The sequence below is a fragment of the Artemia sp. Qi Xiang Cuo genome, chromosome 11 (assembly GCF_049724085.1).
Source record: "Artemia sp. Qi Xiang Cuo chromosome 11, ASM4972408v1, whole genome shotgun sequence".
NCBI classification, from domain to species: Eukaryota; Metazoa; Arthropoda; class Branchiopoda; order Anostraca; family Artemiidae; genus Artemia; species Artemia sp. Qi Xiang Cuo.
Window position 1 is genome coordinate 11504720 of NC_142804.1, and position 27153 is coordinate 11531872.

At 35.1% G+C, this 27153-nt stretch overlaps 1 protein-coding gene across 1 annotated transcript in view; it reads left to right on the forward strand.

The window, feature by feature from the left end:
• The window catches only part of LOC148946634 (transmembrane protease serine 5-like), a 123266-nt gene that overhangs the window by 56896 nt on the left and 39217 nt on the right, over positions 1 to 27153 (forward strand). Inside the window, exons 4-5 of the mRNA XM_089096375.1 lie at positions 6428 to 6524; positions 21306 to 21462. Coding sequence (XP_088952501.1) covers positions 6428 to 6524; positions 21306 to 21462 — 254 coding nt within the window. The remainder of the gene's footprint in view (positions 1 to 6427; positions 6525 to 21305; positions 21463 to 27153) is intronic.

A 27153-nucleotide genomic window follows, 5' to 3' on the forward strand; every position in this document is an offset into this window, starting at 1 on the left:
TCAAATAATCTACCGAGCATACAAATACATTAAATCAGTATCAATAAATAAATGAGACCCAAAACAAACAAAAATTAAAATCAATAGCAGATTCAATCTCAAAAACAAGCAGAAATTAATACGGGTAGGGTTCTAAACCCTGTGCTTTCTAAGAGCCAGAATAAATTTTGTACTTTACTGAAAAAATTATTTAAAATTTTTCATTTTCAAACTTTAAGAAATAAAAAAAATATTAAGATTTTAACAAACAAATATCAGCATATGTATATTAAAATTAGAATGCATATTTTTCAGTAACTTAAATTTGATTCATTTCAGTTGAGTTCAAATCATATTCTGACTTTTAGAATTTCTGGGGGCTTAAATCCTTTCTCACATTAATTTTTTCTCGTTTTGAATTTGACTCTGTTATTTATTATAAATTTATGTTTGTTTTGGGTCTTATTTATTTGTTCATAGTGATTTCTGGTATTTGTATGCTGGGTAAATGAGTCTTATTCTGATTTTGTTTATTTTGGGTTTAGTGGAGTTCTTTATTTTTTTGGAAAACATATTTTTAGGAATAAGTTTTTTCACTGATAGTTATTACAACAGGAAAATTTTTCTTACGTAGCACAAAAACTTATACTAAAATTCAAATAATTGCTGCAAAACAAAATTTTTATTACAAAATAAAAAAATAATTTACAAAAATCAAAACAGTCATAATAGAATAAGAAATAGAAACTGTAAAATACAAAATAATTGCTACAAAACAAAAATAGCTCAAGTAAATTCTAAAATACTTCATAAAAAAACAAAAATAAATCTCTAAACAAATCAAAAGCATTTAACACTGAATAAAAAATTATTCACATGTAATAAAAGATACTTTTTGCACATTGAAAACAGTTCAATATTTATGCAAAATACAAATACCTGTTAAAAAACAAAAAATCTAACAACATCCAAAATATTAGTTTCAGAATACAAAAATTTCAAAAAAAATCTAAATTAGATCTTAAAAAACAGAAATTATTTCTTACAAAATGCAAAAGTTCTAAAAAAAAACCAAAAAGTCCTTATAAAACAAATTATTCTTGCAAATACAAGAAATACTGTGCAAAAATTCAAAATAATTCTAACAGAATAAATACAAAATACTTGTTACCCAACACAAAATTTCTAACAACATCCAGAAGAGAATACAAAAAGTTCAGACTAAATCCAAATTAGTTCTTTATGTTATCACAATTCTTACAAAATAGAAAAAGTTCTAACAAATCCAAATATTTCTTTCAAAACAAATTTATTTTTATGTTCTCTAGGAATAATTTTTGCTTTGTGGCAGCTGTTTTGGATTTCAATAGAAGGTTTTTTTATTGTGTAAGAAATCTTGTTATTTTTAAAGAATTACTTTACATTTTCTTTGAACTTTTGGTATTTTTTAAGAGCTATTTTTGATATTGTAAAATTTTTGCGTTTTGCAACATGCATTTTGTATTTTTGCAGCAATTATTTCTATACTATTAGAATTATTTTGGATTTTTGTAAAGTATTTTTGTATTTTGTAAGAATTAGTTGTTTTGTAAGAACTATTTTGGATTTTGGCCAGAAAGTTACGTATTTTGTATGGATTGTTTTTTTAGTATGAACTATTTTGAATTTCACTGGAACTTTTGTAATCTGTAAGAATTGTTTTGGATTTTGCTACAAATTTTGCATTTTGAAAAAAGTATTTTTAATGCTGCAGCAGCTTTTTTTTATTCTTTTGGAACTATTTCGAATTTATGTACAAAATTTGAGTTTGGTAGGAGAAATTATTGTTTGTATTAAGTATTTTAGCTTTTACAAAATATTTCTTGTGTTATGTAACAATTATTTCTGTTTTGTAAGAAGTATTTGGATTTTCTTTGAAATTCTTGTATTCTGCAAGAACTATTCGAGATGTTTCTTGAATTTTTGGGTTTTTTAACAAGTGTTTTGTATTCTGAAGCCACTATTTTATGCTCTATTGGAATTTTTTTGTAATAGAATTTCTGTTTTGTAATAAGTATTTTCGATTTCATACGACCTTTTTTGTATTTTAAATAATTATTTTTGTTTTGTAAGAACTATTTTGAATTTTGTATGTATATTTTGTATTCTGTAAGGACTCTGTGGATACTGTTAAAATTTTGGTTTTGTAGCATTTATTTGTATTTTGCAACAAGTTTTATTGTGTTAGAACTATTTTGAATTTATATAAAGTATTTTAATTTTGTTTAAAAATAATCCTGTTTTGGAAGAATTATTTGGACTTTGCACTTGTTTTATTTTGTAAGAATTATTTTTGTGTTAAAATATATGTTTGTGCATTGTTTGTACTTTAGTTATTTATAAGAAGTATGTTTTGCAACAAGAGTTTTATATTTTGTAATAACTTTTTTTCTGTTAGTTATTTTGGATTTTTGTAAGATATGTTTTTGTCTTTAAAGAATAATGTTGTTTGAGAAGTATTTCCTATTTGCTTATATCTTGTTGTATTTTTTTAAAAATTATTTCTGTTTTTTAACCATAATCAGTGTTTATCCGTGTGTCATTCTGGTCTTGAGGTTGAATTCTTTCGTACCCTGGATCTATTGAGCCCAGTGTAAATATGGAAACAATTTAGTAAAATAACCTTAAAATAACGGAAAAAAGTCTCTTAAATCTCTCAAACTCTTTCCCCATAAGTGCTAAATATATTGAAAATGTAAAAAAACGTTTAACTACAAAGAATAATCGTTTAAATTCCCCCAAACCAGCATGTTCTAAGTAAAAATTCCATTGCCAATACAATAAAATACTGAATGTTGATGACCAGCCCCAGGGTACTAGGAGTAGTAGACAGTTACTTAAAAAATACTGGAAGCAGAGGAAGTCATATCAGAATAATAAAAATTGGAATATTTAAATTGTTTGGGGGGGGGGGTAGAAATGGCAGAACCGGAACTGAAATTGTAACAAGGACCAGAGTCGGCCTAGCAGGAACTGGAACAGCTGGAACTGGTGCCAGAAGTAAAGGAATCGGAATTGGATATCATTTAATAAAAAAAAAATATTCCTTGGTAATGATACTATGTTCCACAGGGTGCCATGGACCATTCAGAGAGTGTCACAGACTGGGAAGTATGATGGTGTGTCACGAGGGGAGGACTTGCTAAAACACAAAATAATGGATTTGAAGCAAGATTAATATCAATCAAATGTCTAAAAATGCCTTAGAAATGATAATTTGCGCCATAGGGTGCCACGAATAATCGACAGAGTTCCACTGGGTAAGAGTTTCCATGGCCCATCAAGAGGGATGGCTTGTGACAACACATAGCAATGGATATAAAACTCGATTTATGTCAAGAAAATGTTAAAATGTGTGAAAATTCTTTAAAAATGATGCAACGTGCCAAAGGGGGTAGTGAACCATCCACTGGGGCCCACAAGGGGGGAATAGTATTAAGTCACAAACAGGTATACATAATAATTAACACAATTGTCTTGAAGAAACTCCATATTCAATAATCTAAAAGATATATCAAACGATTCTCTAAGCCAGCCACAAAGTACCACGGTAATGTGAACTGTCTTAAAATATCATCAGAGGATTGCTTGTAAAAACAAAAAACAATGGATTTAAAGCATGGCTCTTTTTTCAGGGCTGTTTCAGAATGGGTTGGGAGTATCAAGGACTGTAATGACCCATGGGGTAGGATGACTTTCGCTCACTTCTGTTTTTTCCAAACTTTATGAAGGTTTCCTCTGTGACTGGCTCAAGGATAAAATTTGTCCGCGTATTGAGACCCGGAAGTTTGGTAACTTAAAGAAAACTTCCACCACCCATTACCTCGTGCACTTAATGCATACCATCGTAAGTAACCTTGACAAACCAAATGTCTGGCTGAACCTTGTCTTAGTTGATTTCCAAAAAGCTTTTGACCTGGTTGACCACACCACCCTAATTTGTTCACTACTGGTTAACTTTAAACTTGATCCTCTGTTAGTAAATATTGTTATATCGTTTCTTTCAAATAGATCTCAAGTTGTAAAATACAAAAATATTTTCTCTAAACCCCTTCCTATATACTGTGGAATTCCTCAAGGAACCTTATTGAGACCACTTTTATTTCTAGTTATGATTAACGATATTGGTAAGGACTTCCCTCAAAGGTCGAAATACGTGGATGACTTGATGATCCTCGTAGTATGTCACAGGAACATTACAAGAGACCCCCTTGAAATTCTATTCCACATTTCGGATGAAGATAAGAACCTAAATATGAAAGTAAACTCCATTAAATCAAATATAATGACGATAAATTTCTTGAAACCTATTTCCGCCTTCCTTGAACCTATCCCCCCAGATATTTCTGTGTCTTCCTTTAAATTACTTGGGGTTACAATTTCCTCTAATTTAAAGTGGGATATCCACGTGGAACATATTGTCCGTAGAGCTAATGCGTCCACGTCTCTCCTTAAGCTCTTGAATAAATTTAACATCCCCCCATCCCATTCTTAAAGGATTTATACCTCCTTTGTCCGCCCGCATCTTGAATATGCTTGTCCAGTTTGGCATCCTGGCATCTCCCGTTATGAATCAGATAAATTTGAATCTATTCAAAAAAGAGCCCTAAGAATAATTTTTAAAGAAACTTTGGTACCCTATTCACTCCTTCTAAAAAAGGCGAAGCTGGAAACTCTTGAGCACAGGAGAGGAACGTTGTGCCTCTGTTTTGCAAAAAATGCAATAATAAACCCTCGCACGGAAAACATTTTCCCCAAAAGACACTCCCCATCCAGACACTGTCTGCCACGTATTGTATCTGAACCCATCCCTATCTTGTCCCCCATCCGTTGTTTAACCTCCAGATATGAAAAACCTTTGTCCCCTTCATTACTAATCAAATAAACCACTAGTTCTTTTTTTTTACTGGTGATACCCATGTTGGTGTCCGTTTAGCTCTTCTGTTCCCTCCCCTTTTTATATACTCTCTTTTAAACCTTTTTAAAATTATGTTTATCTCAATTTTTTTTTGGTTTGTTTTAATTTCTGCCTTTTTAACTTTCTTACATTTGACACTTTTGGTTTTTATACTAACGAATGGCTTTGCCTTTCTGATATTGTTGTTTTTGGCATTGTTTAGCCAGTTTTTTGGTTGTGGTGCTATCTCTATGTCTTTTTTTTATTATATGACCCTGAAATGCGAATTCGGCCCTTCGGGGCTTGTGATAGTCATTTTTTGAAATTAATATCTTATCTAAAATATCTTATCTTTATGACTCTGGGACCACAGGTCGCATGGGGCCTAGCGTGCCACGTGTTAAGAACAGTCATGATCCGTTGATAGTAATTAATTTCTTGTTATCTTATCCAGTGGTTTCATCATTTGTTTCAATGGAGTATTCCAACAGAAAATTTGACTTAGGTCACATGTCCGTTATAAAATAAAAATTATGAATTGAAATGGTCATTTGACGCAATAGATTTATCTGTTCTCCATATTCATTTTGTTTTTCTTATCCTTGAGTTTTCTCTGATTTTTGTCTATAGTCCCTGTGCTATTCATAGGCTTATTTTTTCTACTTTTTTTCTGTATTCCGTGTATATTGTTTACTTATCTTTTATTCTTACGTTTTTTAACATGTTCGTTCAGTTTTTTTTTACATTTTTCTTTTTTTGTGTTTATTTCTACATTTCCTTTTTTGCTGGTAGAAGCAGAACTTGCTGTTTCAACTCCATGTAGACCCTCCTAAAATTCCAGGACCACTGGTTCACTATGATTACCATTAGCAGAAAACAAAAACTAGTGCAATAGAAACAAAAAACAAACAAACATTAAACAATGATAAATTTGACGCCTTTTTTAAACTACAATATGTAGTGGGGGCAAAAAAGAATAGTGATGGTAGCCTAGCAAGTTTTTTACTTTTGGGCAGCAGAAGTATAACTCTCTGTTTCGAATCCAAGTAACCAACCTCCCACCTCGAAATGTTAAGACCACTGGTTTGATATATATATATATATATATATATATATATATATATATATATATATATATATATATATATATATATATATATATATATATATATATATATATATATATATAAAGTCATCAATAGATCCTCTTTCTGATCAAATCCTGAACATTATGTCTTAATAAAGGTCACGGTGTGCGTAACAAAACCAGCAAAGTTTTGTCATTCTTTTTCGTTGTCTAATAAAAGGATCTATCCTTCTAAGAACTTTTATCTATTTGGTATGGAAAGGAAGGACGATATTTGGAAATGTGTACCCCTTTTACGTGTCGTAATAAATCATGTTCATTTTCTTTTTTATAATATTTAAAGACACCATTTCAATATCAAAGTTCTAACATTTTCCAAAGCTCTTATTTCATTAATCATATTAGATTTCATTTTTATATTTTAGAGAACAAGTGTCTGATTTGCGAATTCAACTTGGTGAATTCGACATCAGTAATCCAACACATACACCAAGGGAAGAATTTGGAATCGACAGGATTGTGGTAAGAATCAATTACACCAATGCTCTGGTAAAAAAAAATTGTATATAACCCTGTATAGATTCAAATTTCAACAGAAAAGAAAAAAGAGATAACAAGAGATAATTAAATTTTAATAGAGATAAAAAGGCTACCGAAAAATAATAAAGCCTAAAGATGATAATAATAAAGCCTAAATAATAAGATGATAATAATAAAGCCTAAAAATAAAGCCTAAATAATAAAGCCTAAAGATGATAAATAAGTTGTCTTGTGATTCAAATTAAAAAAAAATCAAATATGACAGAGAAAAGTAGGGTGAATCGGGGAAAGTCCGACAGTGGGGTAAGTCCGATACCGGCCTTCAACTTGTCTATGGTTCATTGTATCTGTGGGAGGCTTTCATATTTTCTTCCATAATAGTAGCAGTAGGCAACAGTGCCATCAACTTCCGGCAGAGTTAGCACGCCTTCTATTCAGAGGGTTTTGAAATTTTTTGGACGGCGTTTTTTTAGGAACACAGGCAAGTGACTTTACCTTAACTTATGCAGATTATCAAGTAAGAGAGATAGAGAATTTTTTTTTTCTTTCTTAGAAACTAGAAGACCAGGAGCATCTTCCTGATTTTTTAAAACCGGCTAATGTTATTAGTTGAACAGATAAGAGGGGTGTCGGTCTTACCCCCGAAAAAGCCCATCTGGGGGAAGTCCGACATGTCGGTCTTACCCCCTACGGGGGAAGTTTGGCTGGGGTGTCGGACTTACCCCATGTTACCAAAGATCGATATTTTAAATGGTAGAACAGATTCTAAGCTTTAAATAATAAGGGCAGAAGCCAGTAACCATCCTTAGATGGCTTTACTAACTTAATGGAAAGTAGTGCTATGTTGATCATTCATGTATTGCAGTTCTGTGCCTGCTTTCGTGTATCTTTCTCCCTTGTAATTTTTTTCGTCTTAACCTTTACTTGTGACCTGCCGTGCAAAAAGTGTAGCAAAATAGAAATGCTACTTGGCATGTATCAAATTTGTTGGCAGATTTTTTCTGAAAATACCCTTTTTACATATAAAATACTATACACCATTAGCAGTATTAAAATAAATATGAGACAGTACTTTAATATGATTAAATATGATTCAGAAAACTATTGATATTTCTAACCACAAGCTATACTAAGTTACATTTGTTACTTTTCTGCAAATTTTACCTATAGAAATACTTTTTGCTCAAAGAAAAGCTGTCAAAACACAGATTTTGCTGCTAAAGTGTTGGCAGCTTTTGGAATTCTGCTACTGGCAGTTTTGGAATTTTTTGCACACCTGCTTGTGACAGATTTTTGAATACATTCATCAATTCATTCATAATTCCCCTTCGAATAAATTCATCCATTCATTCATAATTCCTTTTTCTTTTCTAGGTGCCTAGAAATTATGTTCGGAAAACACAACGCAGGGTTGGAGGAACATATGATGCAACTCAGCTACAAAACGTGCTAGCAGAGATATCTTCAAAGAGAATGTCTATGCTACAGGCTTCGAAAGTATTTCAAATACCGCGCACTACCTTGCATGACCATCTTATGAAGAAGACACAAGTAAAAAAAACAGTTTCTGGTGGAGGGAGGGGCCAAGAAATTCCTGCTGAAATAGTAAAGGATATGGCTCAGGGTCTCCAAATACTTGAAAAGAGGGGCATAGGTCTCAGCAAGCAGGAATTTCTTGATCAAGTCCAAGACTATCTCATCAAGAACAAAGTTCAAACAAGATTTAAGGACAACCAACCTGGTCATGACTGGTGGGTGGGGTTCAAGTGCCGAAACAAAATTTCACTAAAGAAACCAGAAAGGTTAGAAAACAAAAGACTTTTGCAGCAATCTGACCCCTTCATAATGTATGGTTTTTATGAGCTGTTGTATGAAACTGCCACAGCGATGGATATTCTTGACAAGCCTCAATGCTGGTTTAATTTGGATGAGGCATCTTTCTGCAGGGATCCTGGCAACATAAAAGTTGCTGGAGCCAAAGGCTCACCAGCCACTTGTAGAACAGGTGGTAATGGACGTGAAAATACAACTGCTTGGCTTGTATCAGTGCAAATGGAGAAAAACTCCCACCTTTAATTGTTTTCTCTGCAAAGAATACCTGGACCTCGTGGATACCTGTAGATGGAGCTTACCCTGGTGCATCTTACTCATCTACCAATAAAGGGTGGATGACGTCTGATCTCTTTATGAACTGGTTTGAATTCCAGTTTCTTCCTCATGTAAAGGGAAAGGCACTTCTCATCTTAGATGGACATGGCTCACATCTTTCTCTTGCTCTTGCAAAACTTGCAAACGAAAATAACGTGACAATTCTCAAGCTACCTCCACATGCATCCCACATGCTTCAACCTCTCGATAAAGTGGTTTTCAAGGGAATGAAAACGTCTTATGATCAGAATCTCTCGAAATGGCAGAGGGAGCACCCTGGCAACATTCTGTCGAAGAAGGATTTTGTATGTCTCTTATCAAAGGTATGGGATACCTATCTCACTCCTAGTCTGATCAAAAAGTTGTTCAAAGCAACTGGAATCTTTGATCTGAGTGTTCCAATGAGAGTAAACCCATCCGTAATTGACCAGACAAAGTTTGAACCCACCAAGTTGAGACGCTATGCACAAATGAAAAAGGAGCAAGAGGAAAATTCAGGCACATCTAAAGTCACAACCACCATCAACACTTAACTAGAAAAAATTACCTTTTCTGTTACCATTAGTCTAAGGAAGTTGCTTGGCAACCAATCAAAAACTTTTGAAGAGATTCTTCTTGACTCAATCAAGCGGCCCGACCTACCATCAGTTTCAGGAATAGAAAAATGGACGAAAATTGCAAGAGAGGCAGAAGTGATAACATCAAAAGAGCATCTAGAGGTGCTTAAGAGGGAAGAAAATCTGAAAGCAAAAGGCAAAGGGAAGAAGAAAAGTTCAGATGGGAAGGGTATAAAATCGAAAAAAAAAATTCTTCCTAAGAGGGAAGCCAATAGAGATATGGGTGATACCGAATCAGACATCAGCCTTGAACTTGGCTCTGATGAGGATGAGCAGAGTATTCAAGATACTATTCAAGAAAGTGACAGTGATGACAAGGAGACACCCAATAAGCAAAAGATTGTTCCCAAGCTAAATGAGTACTATGCAGTTAGATACGATGCCAGGAATGACGAACAAGGTTGGTACATAGGAAGGGTTCTAGACTTTCCTGACGAGGGAAAAGTTAAGCTCAAGTTTCTTCACTTCTTGAGCCTTGCCACCTACTCTTTCAATTGGCCAAAGAAAGACGATATCGATACTGTGGATGACAAATACATTTTTGCAGGACAAGTAAACTTAGTGGGAACCGGACCATTTGAAATACCCCACATCCGTCAGGTTATTGTATCGCACAAGGCAGTTACTGGCAAGTGTCAGTAGATCTTTGTTTTATGCCCATACACGTAAGCTACAACATATATTAGTAACTTTTTTTATCTGAAGTCAAACCATAATTTGTGTGATATGTTTTTCTTTTTTAAAATACAAGCAATCATTTACATTCAGTGATTTGTGCACCTCGGCCATGATACTTGTAACGTTTATTTGTTGGGTAAGTCCGACACTGTCGGAGTTACCCCACAGCAGCAGAAAAAAGTATGGTCTGGCCTTTTGATGCCAGTCAGTTTGACATAAAAATTGTTTGCTTATGGACTTATAGTGATTCCTTGATGCCCTATAAGATGGTGAAGTCATATCATTTTTGACATATTGTTGAAAAAAGCTAGGAGGATATGTTGCACTTCCCCCAAAGCTGGGGTAAGTCCAACATAGCAGGCTACACCAACTTTGAGACCTGGTGATGGGTTACAAGCACAGTATATGGGAAAATCAGAAAGTGAATAATATGGAAAATTGTTGTAAAAAAAAGTTTGATAGAAGATGATATGAGATACTCATAAAAAAAAATCTTGAGAGTCAATTTAACAAAAAAAAACATGTTAAGGTGTCGGACTTTCCCCGATTCACCCTACTTCAGTACAGAAAAACTTCTAAATCATGTTTGTAGCAGTAGCTTCAATTCGGTAGAAGACGAACGCGTCCCTTAGTATGAGTAACAAGATCAAAATCCTTTTGGAGGTCAATTAAAAGAAGATTCAGAGAGCTATCTGGCTAATCAAGTAGTTCATATACATTATCGAGAAGACTGACCATGTAATGTGATGATGATAAGCCTTTCATGTTTCTGAATTGTTGCTCATTACTAACTTCAAGGATTGTTTACTTAGGCCAGTCTGCGGTGAAGCATTCATACAATTTAGATGGTATTTTTGCAAAGGTAGTTAGTCGGATATATTCATTTAAAATATATTTGTCTTGGCCTTTAACCCTCTCTAAGTTAATTTATATTTTTCGTGTCTGAGTAGTCTCTTCCAATAACTGTAAAACTCGCTGTTATATCTTTTTGCTGGGATATTAAATAATACCTCTACAATTAAAATGAGTATTTGTCAATAGAACTACATAATTCTATCAAGAATACAAACGCCTGTTATCTTATTTGTTCAATATGCCACTAATAAACTAGTTAAATAAAAGAAAATACGAGGGATCAAAATCAATAATAGCCAAAACAGAATGACTATCAATGATGTACAAGGGTAAAGACAGGGGTGTTGGAAAGTATGACCAAAATCAAATTGAACAACTGATAGTTAATTATATTGATTGTTTAAACATCCTTAAGTTCAAGATTTTATATCATGGTAATTTTATTTTCATTTTCATTGCTGTAACAGCTGGAAAAGAAGATATTTGTAATATAACTTGTTTTCATTGAAGTGCCAATGACGAAGTTGTCTTTAAGTTTTGGTGTAAAGGGAGGGGGCAGTATCTAAACTGTTGTTAGTAGTGAAACTAAATTCGTCTTGAAAGATCTCAGAATGAACTTACAAATTAAACGTAATATTTGATGTCAAATTTGATTATTTGCTGAAACTCATTGGTTTAAAATTGTAATGTAGTTTTAATATTTATTTTTAATATACTAAGCACAAAAGAAAATATTGTTATTATATTTTGTTTTCAGTAAAGCGCCAATAATGCGGTGTTTATTTAATTTCTGTTTTACCGTGAGAGAAGGAGGCGATATCCAATCTCTGGTTTGTAGTTATTTTTTTTAAGCTTAATTCGACAATTCAAATCAAATTTAGCTCGTTTTAAGATTTATGTATTCATTAATATTATTATCTATTGTATGTTTGTTTCCATTGATTGTTTATTTAATTTTTGTTCATTTTGGGCTTCATTTATAATTCAGTAGTTTTACTTTTGTTTTTTTTTTTTGAAGCTTAACTTCCATATTAAATACACACTTTACTCGCTTAAATTTTTTTTATTCATTTATATTATTTCTTGTTGTGTATTTTTGCTATGATTACTTTTTTAATTTCTTCTTGTTTTGGGTTTCATTTAATCTTTGATAGTCATTGTAGGTTAGGTTAGGTTTTTGTTTAATTTTCTTAAACTTTTACTTTTTATTTATTCTTTTAATATAAAATTTTTTCACTTCATTACATGTTTTAGAATGATATGGAATATTCTCTTTTCAAAAAAGTGCCCTTTTTAACAGTTGAATGTGATTTGAGCACAACTAACCCTCCTCTTTCACCAACCTTTTCCCCAAACACATCCAGTCAACATTTTTATATAGCAGTTTTGTTCAGCGTCGTTGAATTCCAGTTGGAAGGTATTTTATCTGGAGGAAACTCCCCCCTCAGCCCTCAAAGCAAGGGTTTAAATTATGCCCTAGGGGCATATGAAGTTTTTTTTATAGAAAGCGTTGTCGTAGAAACTTCAAAAAAGGCTCATTTGATTGAAAATTCAAAGGGCTAGTGCCCTTTTCAATAGTTGAAATTGATTGAAAGGCAACTAACTCCCCTCTCACGCCCACCGTTTTCCCAATAAACGTCTAATCGAAATTTTAAGATAGCCACTTTGTTCAACATAGTTGAAATTCCTGGAAATTAGGTCTCTGAGGATGACAACACCTCGTAGCTCTCCAGGAAAGGATTAAAAACTGCTCATTCGATTGATGACCGTTTGGCTAGTGACCGTTTTAATAGTTGAAGGTGATTATAAGGCTAATAACACCCCTTCCAAACTCATCATTTACCCATCAACATCCAATCAAAACTGAGATAGGCATTTTGTTCCACGCAGTTTAAAGTTCAGGAAATTGTACCTTTGATTAGAACACTTTTAATAGTGAAAAAGAATTGAAGGATGACTAGCCCCCCATTCATGCTCACCATTTCACCAGACATATCCAATGCATATTTTGAGATATCCATTTTGTTCAAGGTAGTCAAAAGTTCTGGAAATTTGGTCTTTTAGGTCTCTTTTTTGGTATTTTTGATAACCTCATCAGAGCCCTCAATGCAAGGGCTGTCAGTTAGGGCCTGGGGCTTGTAAGGTTTACATAGAAAAATGTTGTACAATTTCAAAAAGGGCTCATTTGTTTGGAAATTTAAACTGCTGTTTTAATACTCGAAAGTTAGTGGCGTGTAATTAATCCCCCTCTCACGCCCACCATTCCCCAAACACTTTCAATCAAAGTTTATAAATAACTATTTTGTTCAAAGAAATTGATATTTCTGGAAATTATGTGTTTAAGGATGGCAAACCTCCAGAGCCTCCAGGGAAAAGTTTTTAGTTTGCCCCGGGGGCATATAATACTTTTATACATAGAGTTGTTTAAAAACCTCAAAAGAGAATCATTCAATGGCAACTTCAGAGGGCTAGTTGCTTTTTTAATAGTTGAAAGTGACTGGAAGGTAACTAACTCCCCCCTCACGCCCACCATTCCCCCAAACACATCCAATTAAAATTTTCAGATAGCCATTTTGTTCAACCTTGCAGAAAATTCTGGAAATTAGGTCTTTGAGGATTACCCCCCCCCCCTCAGCCCTCACGACAAGGGTTGTAAGTTATGCACTCGGGGCATACAAGTTTTTATTGAAAGTTTTGTCGAAGAAACTTCAAAAGGGCTCATTTGATTGGAAATTGAAAGAGCTAGTGCCTTTTGTAATAGTTGAAAGTGACTGGAGAGCAATTAACGCCCCTTTCACGCCCACCTTTTCCCTGATGCTTCCAGATACATTTTGTTTAACGTAGTTATTTATTGTAATTTCTGCTCGTTTTGAGCTCTATTTATTTGTCAATGCTGATTAATGGTAGTTTTATGATTGGTAATTTGTTTGATTTTATTTCTATTGTGAGCTTTGGCTCAGCTATTTTGTATTTTCCGATCAAGTAAGTGTTGCGAGTTCAGAGTGGAAACCTTAGTAGGTATTTTGCGAGTTTAAAGGATACCGACCGTCATTTGTACTTCATAGTTTGTGGGAAAGCTTGCCAGAAGGGGCTAAGGTACAAAAAGTGAGGTAGGACCAATGCGTTGTAGAGCCTTGCTAGGACTATTTGGTTAAAGCTGAATTTTTTCGCTACCATTTTCTTATATGCAAAGCTCGTTGTGTGCTCTTTTGTGCTTTCGTTTCTAGCCAATGGGTAACTCTAAGCATGTAATATAGTGAGCTGTTGCTATGTTACTATTTCCGAGCGTGATGGATATGTACTTCAGAATTTCAGGCCAGTTGAACAACAGCACTGTCAATTTCGAAGCCGCCAATTCAAGACCAATAGCTGCATACTCTTTCGAAAATTTTAACATTTTCTTCAATTGTTCCATGTGTAAGGGCAATGTTTAATAAGTCATCAGCAAAGCAAACTAGGGAAAAATCCATACTTTTAGATATACAATATTTTGGATAATTTTCATGTGCAGGAATCACGCTATTATTAAAAACTAGAGAAGGAGCAGTTGGCCTGGAGGTTATCAGATAGATCTTTCAGGGGTAAGTGTGTGTCATATTGGACGCTGTGCTTTGCCATTTCAAGTACAATCTGTTCGTGTATTAATGAGTCAAAAGTTTGTCGTATATCATACATGTCGAGAGCGACAGATTTGCTAGAATTTTTGGCACCCAATAGTACTAAATGCACCGCAATGAAAGCATGTCCACATCCAAGGCCAGGCTGAAAACCAAACTGGAAAGGCGGTGTGTAGCATTTCATATTAGTTTCCTCAATAATAAAAATATCGAATATCTAGCAAAAGTTGGTAGATACTATTATTTGTTGAAATGATGTGCATTCCTCAGGAGGCTTTCCCTTTTTGATACCGTTGTAAGACTTTTAACGCAGAACCTACTAGGAACAACACCTTGTGCAAAATTTATCAAGCCTAAGAGGGTTAAATTTTCAATAAGCAGAAACGACGGGTTCTGTGGGCGGACAGCATAAACTTTTTCAATACCTTGCGTTCTCTTTTTTTAAGACAACCCAGGGTGTTCCAAATGTCAGAAACTGAACAATACGATCAGTGCAACTTGCATGTGATAGTTGGTTATTGAGATAATATTTGAGTTTTGTGTTTTTTTTCGGGACACGGGAGTGAAAACTTTTGTTTATAGTATACTTTCAAAGACTCGAAGGGGATTGATGATGTAGGTGGGTTTTTTTTTATCTTGCATGGACCTCCAGATATTATTTGGGTTTCGCACAACAATTTTCGATGACAAATAATTTCTGCGCGATGACTCTAGCTCTTTGGTAAACTTAAGTTTGGTGTGAAGCCGGATTTTATTCACTATTCTGGTTCGTGAAAATCCGCAATTTTGCCATACAGAGAACCATAATTTAGCCATATCAGATGCGTCAACTAAAGCCGCATTTTCTGACCACCCCTTGGCTTGTGTTCTAGTTTACATTGTAGTTTTGACAGTGCCGTTTTCTCAGCCAGACAAAGTGCATATGATAACCGAGCAGTGTAAGTGTCTTGCTGAGTTCGCGCTTCGTTTTCTCGTCTAGGTATGAGTTGTGTTAGTAGATGGTACGGAACGTTTATTTTTTGTATAATGCTGTCACATACGTGATTACAAAGGACGGAATCCGTTTTATAGAGTCATAAAGTAAACCGTAAAATATTTTCCTGAACAATACTATCAATCTAGTTAACATTATCATTAAATAAGCAATTAAAATCACCTAATATAACTGTAGGGAGCAGGGAGAAGGCACTCTGATAGTTTAGCGATACTTCTGGCAAAAAGCTAATCTGAATGGTTATTCCGATAATGTGTTGGCAGATACACGTCAATAATTACTAGATTCCAACCGATTTGCACTACAAGGATATTTTGCGTTGAGATTAAAATCTTTGACCTAATATTTCTTCAAACAAAAGTTACATGTCCACTAGAGGGTTGGCCAAGGGCCTTCTTACGCTCAGCAGGAACAGCATGGATCAAATGAGACTGAAAGATGTCTAACTGATTCACAGACAGTCGAAGGGTAAAGTGCTCTTGAAAACTTACAATATTTCTGGTTTTCAGCATCAGCTATTATTAAAGATCGGTCAGCAAAGTTGCCGTTTATGTTCCAAGACACACGGTTTATGAAGTTTGAGAAACACCGGATTTCATATCAGACTTTGTTGACTTATTTATAGAACAGCGTACGTTAGAGCACGTGTTTCCACTTGAGCTATAGCTCGTGCAGTAGGCTTGTTATAGATGCTGAAAACCCCCGACAGTTATTGATCAACGAAGTGAAAACTGCATCTGTTGTTTTCTTTGATTATAAAGCTAATTTTCAATAATTTTTTGATTGGCAAGACTCATGTATATCATCACCACTGGGATATAAGGTGTCAATAATTTTCTTTCGCGCAGTAGGAGTGTTAAAACTAACAGGCATGTTCTAAAGAACAACGGCATAGCTAAGTCTTTGAGTAGGCTAGTTGGTCGGTTTGCTAGACATCCAAGGCACCCACGGATCCTCCCTCTCTTCGTTCTGGAATAGAAATAGCTATCAGACACTTGAGAACAAACAAAGCTACCGGCCCCAATGGAGTCCAGCTTCAACTACTCAAAGTAAACTCTGTACCGCTCCTTGACCTTTGCCACAAAATTGCCACAGGTGCTTGGGAAAATGGTCGTTTCCCTTCACTCTGGTGCGAAGCCACTATATCCCTCTACAAAAAATGCTCTAAAGCAGGGGGCGACAACTACAAGCCAATAAGTCTTGCCAGCCATGCCGCAAAAATCCTCACAAGAGTCAAGCTACGGCGCATGTGAGCCATTTCATCAATCGTCATCCTGGAAAACCAAGCCGGCTTCCAACCTAATAGCTCGACAATTGAAAAGTATAGCGAAGTTGGAAAAGTATTTATCGTGGAAAAGTATAGCGAAGTTGGCTGCACCATCTACCACTTTTTTCATAGAATTTAAACAAGCTATCAATGTCGTATGAAGAGAATGTTTATGGCACATCCATCTTCACATTAGCATCCCATCCAATTTGATCTTGCTTATCAAAGACATGAATAGAAAGTTCAAAACCCGTGCCAAGACTGGAGAAGGACTTACCGAGAGTTTCAAAACTCTACTGGAGTGCTTCAAGGTTGCCGTCTGTCATCGGAGCTATTCATTCTCTTCCTTTCTTCAGCTTAATAACAGAGTACCACGGGAAAGTTGCGTAGTGTTTATGAGAAACCAAAGAGTACCATTGATATAGCCAAATAAAAAAATAAAAAGTTAAATAGCTTTCCCATTCCAAAAAAAATCCAAGTCAGAAAAAAAAGGAAAAACTGTTACTACAAACAATATTTTTCTAATAGTAAATGTCACGTCTAATATGTCTACATCATTCTCATTTTGTATTTCAAAAATATTAAATTTGTGTTTCTTAGGTCATAAGCATATTTTATGTAATTCTAAGACATGTAAACCAAAGTCTAAAAAGGTAAAAAAAAATACAGTTTGAAAGAAATTATAAGAAAATGGTGTGGGGAGAGGGTCAAAAATTTGGGAGGGTTCAAAACTGGAGGGTTAAGGTCCTTTAGGTGTTTGGAGGATGGGTCACGAATGACTAAGGACTATCGTCTCATTGTTGAAAATGTATATAACTTTTTGCAGTTTCTCCAATAGTGTACCCGCTATGGGTGTTGTCTCATTCATGATCCCCTCTCCACTGGGTTTCTCTTCATCGAACTTTTTGTCTTAGATAGTTACAAAATCTGTCTCGTAATAGCACCAAGAAAGTAAATTCACCTGGTTCGGGTTTTGTTCAGGGATCAGTAAACCTCAAATCTATCATGGTCAAATAAATCGATCGCACCAATCATCAGGTGAAGGTCATATCCATTCCACCAGTTAAGCTAGTAACATTCACGATCACCTGGCCTTAGGTAGAGGTCTGAGGTTTCTAAAAGCCGCCTGGCTTTCAAAGAGCTCGTTGGCCCTTGCCTTGACACGGTTCAGTGCTTCCTAGGGAAGTCATGGAAATATAACATAGATATCTACTTTAATGTTTGTTCGATTTTGATTGCAAAAAGTTCCAAGTTTTTTAAATTTCCTTATTTCAAAATTAAAGTTTTCGTTTTCAACATCAAATGTTCCTCAAAATATAAAAACTAGCATCAAAGTTAAAATACTACAGTAAAAAACGTAAAAGCTTGAAAGTAAACAAGATATCAAAGCAACAGTAAGCAACTGGCCTAACTTACAGCCCTTGTACCGTAAATTGAATCGCCACGTTAATCACTAAATCGAAGTATTGAGGTAAATCAAGGTCCGAAGTAACAATAAGCAAGTTTCGTAGCTCAGAGCAATTTCCCTGGGGTAGGGATGGAGGGTTCAACTTTAGTTTTTTTGGCCTTTGAACTTTTTTTGAACAAAACGGCAACCTAAAAATTTTGCCCGAGTGCCCTTTGAAAAAGTGGAGTGTGGGCTTGTTGTCTATTGATCACTTTTGCCTCTTAAAAAAACTAGAAGTTTCTATCTCCAATTAACTTAGCCCCTTCTAAGGTTTTTACGACCACCTCTTCCACAAAAAAGCTTATATTCTAACAAAAGAAAAATTACAAAAGTACCAAGTTTTGCCCTTGGGGCCAGGGTGGATTTCTTAACCTCTAAAATAAAGTGATTTGAATGTTGGTCTATTTTGAACAAAAGAGCATATTGAAAAAATTTGGTAAGATTGATTTGGGGGGGAAAGCACAAGTGGGGAGTGCTCTTTACTGTTCGATCATTGATCATTCTGAAAAGCGGCATAATTAATTTCAATTTCCGGCTGAATATGACCATACTTTTCAATAGAACTTTTTTTTTGTTAAGGATGGTCTGTTGGTATAACTTACAGCTCTTTCCTCATGGGTTTTAGGGGATTCAAACCTGAAACTATAGCTGTCATTTGGACAACTTTGGACAAAATGACTAGCTCAAAATTTTGATCGGAAGCATTTAGAAAAAAGGTGTGTTTGGGGCTGCTACTTACTGTCCGTTTATTCTTGCATTTTAAAACAGAGGGTAAAACTTTCAATTTAAATCAAATGAGCCTTTTCCAAAGTTCATAAGACTACCCATTTGACAAAAACATTAGTAAGGAACATTGGATAACTTGCATAACTTACAGCCCTTGCCCTGGAGGCAGTGAGAGATTTTGTCAACCTCTTGGGCAAAATTATTTTAATTACCTCAGCTTTTGACTATTTTGGACATAATGGCGATCTGAAAATTCTGTTTGGCTGCATTTGAGTAAGAGAGGGCTTAAAAGGGGGGGGGGTGGACTTGGTGCACTTCAATTAAATTTGACTTCTAAATAGGGTACTAGAAATTATTAATTATAATTTAAGAAGCCCCTCCGAAGCTTATATCACCACCCTTTGGACATGATGTACCTCTGGAAAAAATAATTAAAAAAATATCTTGAAGGTATATAAGATTTATTCATTCATTTACGTTTGCGCTGGTTATCTGTACGTTTGTTAGATAGTCAATTTTAATTTCTGAACATTTGGGACTTTGTTTATTCTTTAACAGCAATTTCTAGTCTTTTTGAGTTTTAACTATAATACGAATTAATTCATGTTGGTCCTTAGTTCAATTTCGGCTGTTTACTTTTCATAGGAAAATTCTTTTTATGTGAAGGTTTTTAAATTAATAATAATAAAGCATTGAAGCCTTATGGCCTTTACTATAGGTTAGTTGGCCTTAGCAACTAGATCCAAAGACTACTTGCCCTTTGATATCTTTTTATTCTTAAAAAGTGAACTAGAACCCTCAAGATTCAATTAAATGAGCCTTCTCTGAAGCTTATACGGGCATCCATTCCATAAGAGCCATACATGTCCTCGGGCATAATTAAAAAACGACTGTCCCTGGGATCTAGTGGGTTCCGACGCTGGAATTTTGTTATCTGACCTCTTAACTATTTTGGACAAAATGTCTATCTCAAATTTTTACCTGATGCATCTGGGAAAAAAGGATGTGGAGATCTAGGTACCCTCTAATCTCTTTTCAAGTTTAACAAGTGAAAAAGAACTTTCACTTTCCAAACAAATTAGCCCTCTCTGAAGTATATACATGTATCTTATCCATGAAAACCATACATTTCCCCTGGGCATAACTTTTCACGCCTGCTCCCTGGTTCAGGGAGTAGTGTCTACACCAGAACTGTTGTTTAATCTTCTAAATATTTTGACATAATGGAAATCACAAAATTTTAATTTGATGTGTGTGGGGGAAAAGCGTGAAGGGGGAGAGGCTGTTTGGCCTCCGATCTCTTTTGGCTCTTTAAAACTGAACTACAGCTTTCAATTTCCAATCAAATGACCAATCTATAAGGTTTATAAGAGCATCCCTTACATAAGAAAAATATACGCCCCCAGGGCATAACTTACAACGCCTGCCTTGTCAATACCAGAGTTTTTGTTATTTGAACTCTAAGCTATTTTTAACGAAATGGCTGTCTCAAAATTAATATCATATTCAATTAGGGACAAATTGGGGTGGCGTCAGCACCAGAGTTTTTATTACCTGAACTCTAAACTAATTTTAAGAAAATGGCTATCTCAAAATTTATAAATTAAGGGGAAAACGTGAGGGGAAGGCCTAGTAACCTTACGATCTCTTTTGATTCTAAAAAAAGTCAATTAGAACTTTTTTATTTCCAATCAAATGAGCCCTCTCTAAGGTTTTTACGAGCATCCCTTCTATAAGAACCATTTCTGCCCCCGAAACAAAACTTAAAATGCCTGCCCCTACGCTCTTGGGGCTTGTGTCGGCCCCAGATTTTTTGTTGTATGACCTTTGTCATGACAAAATGGCTACCTAAAATTTTTTATTTGGCTGTATCTGGGGAGAACTCCGTGTGAGAGGGGGGGAGGCTATAACATCACTCTTGACTCTTAAAAAAGGCACTAGAACTTTCAATTTCCAATCACATGATCCTCTTAGAAATTTACATGACAACCCCTTCCATATGAAGTGCCTCTGGGGAAAAATATAATAATAATAAAACATTGGGACCCTATGGCTTTTACTATTGGTAATGCTATAGTTTTGCCACTGATTAAAATCACTTGAGTCTGATCAAAATGCTTGTTTTTTATCTTATGAAAAGAGTTATTCATTAATGTTTTTCATTTTATTTTATTTTAACCTTGGATTTTTGAAACTTCTTTTTGTATGTGTCTAGAGTGCTTTTTATTTTCCCTCATTTGTTCTGGATATTTTCTGCCATTTGGTCTTGTTTAGGAATTTCGTCTTAGTGGGCTTTTTGAATTGTCTATAACTCTTATTCTGTTTTTCCCATTTCATATAACCCTTGATGCTACTAAAATTTTTTAGTACTGGTAGTAGGACTGACTACTGATAATAATGAAATATTTTTACAGGAACATCCAGCGGGTATTGATATGGCCCTTGTCCGGTTAACCGAAGTCATTAGATACGATAATGGAATTGGTGCCGTATGCCTACCATTTGAAAATGCCAGTTCCGTTCTCTACGGCTCAATGCTCACAGTGAGTGGTTGGGGAGAATCAGAATCAGGTATGACCTCTGTTGTCTGAGTATGATAAAGTAATTAATAATATACTCATACTTTGTTGTATCACAGGCGGTGCGATAGTGCTGACTAAGTAAAGAATGATGTGGGCACAATGTTTTTTTTCCCTCCGTACCCGGGTACTTCGTGTCGAAGTAGCTGTCATATAAACTTCGAAAAGGACTCATTTGATTTGAAATTGGAGTAGCTGGTGCTGTTTTTAATAGTTGAAAATGATAGGAGGGCCACTACCCTCCCCCATGCCCATCAGTCCTCCAAAATCCTATACAAATTTTTAGATAGCCATTTTGTTCAACGTAGTTGATTCCCAGATAGAAAATATGCTTTTGAGGAGGATACTCCCCCAACACCCTCAGGGCAAGGGTTTAATTCACGCACTGAAGGCACATAATAACGATGTTGACAAGGTGTATCATTTATTATTTTTTTTCTTTACAGCAGGGCACTTCGTATAGAAGAAGTTGCCGTAGAAACTTTGAAAAAGTCTCATTCAATTAGAAATTAGAATGGCTTGTGGCCTTTTCAACAGTCAAAAGGGATTGTAAGGCAACTAACACCCTTTCCACACCCCCCCATTTCCCGAAACATATCCAATCAAAATTTTGAGATAGCCATTTTGATTAGCATATGTGATTACCAGATAGTAATAAGTTTTTTAAGTGGGGACAATCCCCCCAATCCTTAAGGGCAAGGGTTTTAAGTTTTACCCTGTGGATATAAGGTTTTATAGAAGGTGTTGTGGTAAAAACTTCAAAAAAGGCTCATTATATTGGAAATTCAAAGGGTTAGTGTCCTTTTTAATAGTCAAAAAGATTGGAGGGTAACTAGCCCCCTCCCCCTCCCTCAACACCTACCATTCCTCCAAACACATCCAATCAAAATTTTGCAACAGCCATTTTGTTCAGCATAGTCATTTCCAGATAGAAAATATATTTTTGAGGAAGACATTCCCCCACAATACTCGGGGCAAGAGTTTTAAGTTATGCCCTAAGGGCATATAAGAACAATGTTGGCACAAATTATCATTTATTATTGTTTTTTCTTTAGAACAGGGCTCTTAGTATCGAAAAATTTGTCGCAAAAACATGAAAAAGGGCTCATTCAATTTCATATTGGGTGTCTTGTGCCCTTTTTAATAGTCAAATGTAATTGGAAAGCAACTAACACCCTTTTCATGCCCATCTTTTCCCGAAATATATCCAATTAAAATATTGATATAAGCCATTTTGTTCAGTTTAGTTGATTTCCAGATGGAAATTATGTTTTTAAGGAAGACACTCCTCCACAGCCTTGAAAATACAAACGGCTAGCGCCTTTTTTAAAAGTCTAAAGTTACTGGAGGGTAACTATCTCCACTCTCTCTCTCACCTTTTCCCTAACACATCCAATCAAAATTTTGAGATTTCCATTTTGTTCAGCTTAGTTTTAAGTTCTGTTAATTAGTTCTTTGAGGTTGACAATCCCCCCCCACAGCCCACAGGGCAAGGATTGCAAGTCATGCCCAGGGGGGTATAAGGTTTCTATAGAACGCGATGTCGTAGAAGTTTCAAAAAGGGGTCATTCGATTAAAATTGAAATGGCTAAAGTGCCCTTTTTAAGAGTCAAAAGCGATTGGAAGGCAAATAAAACCCCTCCACGCCCTCCATTTTCCCAAACACATCTAATCAAAATTTTGAGGGGTAATTTACTACCTACAGAAACCAGAATAATGCCTTAACAATTACCAAACTCAATTTTATCACCTTTCTTATAAAGTGGCTTAATCAAGGTTTTCCTAAAATTGTTAGGTACTTCCCCTTTTCAAAAATCATATTCATAATCTTCAGTAACTTATTTCTAACCTCAGAGCCGGCATATTTATGAAACTCATTCATCACCCAATCAGCACCTAGAGCCTTAATGTTCTTTAATCCTTTTAGTACTGTTGCTAACTCCTCCTCGCAAAACAAATCTTCCTTCACATCCAAGGTATAACAAACATTTTCTTTTTCCTTAATATTTTTTTCTGCAATTCTCGGTTGAGAAAATTCTCAATATATTCAGCCCATCTCTCTTTATTTTTTTCCTTATCGCTAATTTTGACCCCATTCATATCTTTACCTGGGCATAGTCCGGATCAACTGCTCCCTCTCAATTTGTTAACGTGCCAGTACAATATTTTAAAATTACGCGGTCTAGCTGCATCTACCACATCCTCGGCAATTTTATCCATGGCCTCCACATGACACCTCCTTAGTTCTTATTTTAATGCTTTCTCCACTTTCTTGACATTTCTTTTGTTTTCATAGGACCTATCACTCAAATATTTTTTTTACAAGTCCTTTCTCCTTTCAATTAAACATAAAGCTTTTTCACTAAAATTCTTAGCTGCAGTTCCAGCTTTCTTCCAAAGTACACATTCAACAACTTCACAAATTATTTTTCTAGAATTATTCCAACCATATTGCACATTATCAAATTTTAAACTCTCAAGTTTAGTATTCAATTGTTCCTGGAAAGTTTCTCTCAAATTCTCATCCTGGAGTCAACCAACATCATAACTTCCTCGGAGGTAGTAACCCTTCCGATATTTCAGCTTTAAATTAAGCCATGACACTACTAGATGGTGATCTTCACTTTTAACATCAATAACAGCACCCCTATATACCCTAGTATCTTGTATTGATCCTGCCAATCTTCGGTTTGCTATAACATAATCAATAAGGTTTGCTGTCTTACCATCACGTGAACTCCATGTTAACTTATGAGCCAGTTTATTGCCAAACACCGTATTGGTTATAACTGGATTGTTATACCTACAAAATTGCCAAAGTCTGTATCCATTACTGTTTTCTTTTCCTACACCAAATTTACCTAGGCTGCGACACCATCTATCTCTATTTCTACCAGCCTGGGCGTTAAAATTTTCCAGTAATAACATCATATTTCTTCCTGGGACCCTGTTTATTCGCCACTGTAATTGTAAGTAAAATTTATGTGAGGCACTAATATCTCCGTCATTCGCTTCTAAATTGGTATATACTACTATAACTGATACCCTGAACTTTCTAGCAATAAAATGAGCAATTAGTATTCTATTATTAATACCTTCCCATCCTAAGAAAGACTTAGCAGCTTCCTTATTCATCATGAGCCCTACTCCCTGTCTATGTACCCCATCCCTCCTGCCTGAGTAAACAATTTCTATATCACCTAATTTTAAGCTTCCTACCCCTGGGATATGAATTTCAGAGATTCCTAATAAATCCAGTTCAAATTGACTGAATTCGTCAGTCAAAATGTCGATACGGTAGTCGTTTTTTAATGTCGTCACACTCCAAGTTCCAATTTTCATGATAGATATATTTATTTGGTTCAACGTAGTTAAAAGTTCTTAAAATTATGTTTTTTGGATGACAATACCCCAGAGCCCCCAGGATAAAGGTTGCAAGTTATGCTCTTATTGCATATAAGGTATTTCTAGTTTGTAAAAACTTCAAAAAGAACTCATTCAATTGGGAATTCAGGGGACTAGTACCTTTTTTAATTGTCAAGAGTTAGTGGAGGGTAGCTAACCACCCTCTAACGTGCATCATTCCCCTAAGTACGTCCTATGAACATTTTCAGATAGCCATTGCGTTCAACGTAGTAAAAAGTTCTGGAAATTACGTGTTTAAGGGTGACAACACATCCCCCAGCCCACAGGGCAAGGGTTATAAGATACGCTCTGGGGCATACGAGGTGTCTTATTGAAAGTACTATTTTAGAAACAGCAAACGGACTCAAAAGATTGGAAATTTAGAGGGCTATTGCCTTTTTTAATAGTTGAAAGTGATGGGAGAGCAACTAACGTCCCGCAGGGGTTGTAAGTTATCCCTTGTTGACATATGGGGTTTTTATAGAGCGCAGACTCGTAAAAACTTCAAAAAGCACTCGTTTAATTGGAAATTAAAATAGCTAGTGCTCTTTTCAATGCTCGAAAGTGATTGGAAAGGAACCAACACCCTGCATACGCCCACCATTTCCCCAAACATATCCATTGACAATTTAGAGATAGCAATTTTTTAACTTACTTGAAAGTACTGGAAAGTATTTCTTAGAGGATGACAATCAACCTCACATCCCTTAGGCAAGGGTTGTAATTTGTGACCTGGGGGTAAATAAGCTATTTATAGATTTTTTGTAGAAACTCAAAAAGGGCTCATTCGATTGGAAATCGAAAGGAAGAGTGGCCTTTTGAATAGCTGAGAGTGATTGAAAAGTTTAAGATTTTTATAGTAAAGATTGATGTGAGCATAATGTGTGGTTTTTTTGCTGTTGTTGCTTAGACCAGGGCACTTTAAATTGAAGGATTTGGCGATGGAACTTCGAAAACGGCTCATTTGATTAAAAATAGAAAGGATTTTTAGTAGGAGGGATCCAATTTATACAGGGGGAATTCCATATGTGGGCATTGAAGTAAATTAATGTCCTTGGTAAAAGCGTGAACGATATTTAATGTTCTTGGTAAAAACATGGGACGAGATGACTAACTTAGAGAAAAGACTAGTTTATTGATTTAATTGTTCTTTGTATTGGTGTTAATTTGATGTTTTATCGTATGGAAAGTCAGAGTGTTATTGCAGGGATGGTTTTAATGTTTTGCAATAAATAACTATCTATCTATCTATCTATCTGTATGGTTGAAGATGTGTGTTACCTTATGATTGATAACACGTATTGTTTTATGGTTGATGTTTTACTTTATGTTTTTTTTCTATGGATATTTTATGTTTATGGATGTCAGGCTTTTATTGTTCACCACACAAGCGAGGCATCATTATTTGATGTTTTTTTTATATGTATGTTTTATGCTTATGGAAGTAAGGATTTTCATTGTTCACCATACAAGCAGGGTATCATTCCATGTTTTATTTGATAAATTTTTGGATGTATGTTTTATATTTATGAATATAGGGATTTTTATTGTTCACCAAACAAGTGGGCTATTATTCCATGTTGAATTTGATGTTTCTCTGTGTGGATGAGTTCTGTTTATGGATGTAAGGATTTTTATTGTTCACCATACAAGCGGGCTTTTATTCCATGTTTTATTTGATGTTTTTTGTATGGATGTTTTATGTTTATGGATGTAAGGATTTTTATTGACCACCATGCAAGCGGGCTATCATTCCATGTTTTGTTTGATGTTTTTTTGTATGGATGTTTTTTGTTTATGGATGTAAGGATTTCCATTGTTCCCTATACAAGTGGGCCTGCCCTCCCCCTTCCTCAAACTTTTTGGCTCCCCTCCCCCATTTTTTATTTTTTTGCACGCTTGAGACACATAAGAGCCCCTCTCCCAGACTGTATGGACCCCTCCAATTTAAAAAAAATTATGCGCGCTTGAGACACAGATGAGCCACCTCTGCCAATTTTTACATCCCCCTCCCCCCGTTTTTGGCCCTCATCCCATTTTTTATGAAACTTTTTTTGCGCACTTGAGATACAGAAGGCCTCCCCAATATTTTGCCCCCCCCCCCTGATATTTCTTAATACTTTTTTTGCACGCTTGAGATATAAAAGAGCCCCCACCAAACTTTTTTACCCCCCCCCCCCAATATATCATTTCAAATAAAGTTCTCTTTTTAATATTCCTCCTAAACTTATTGTATAATTTGAAGTACTCATCTGTTTTCACTCCCAACAATACTTAA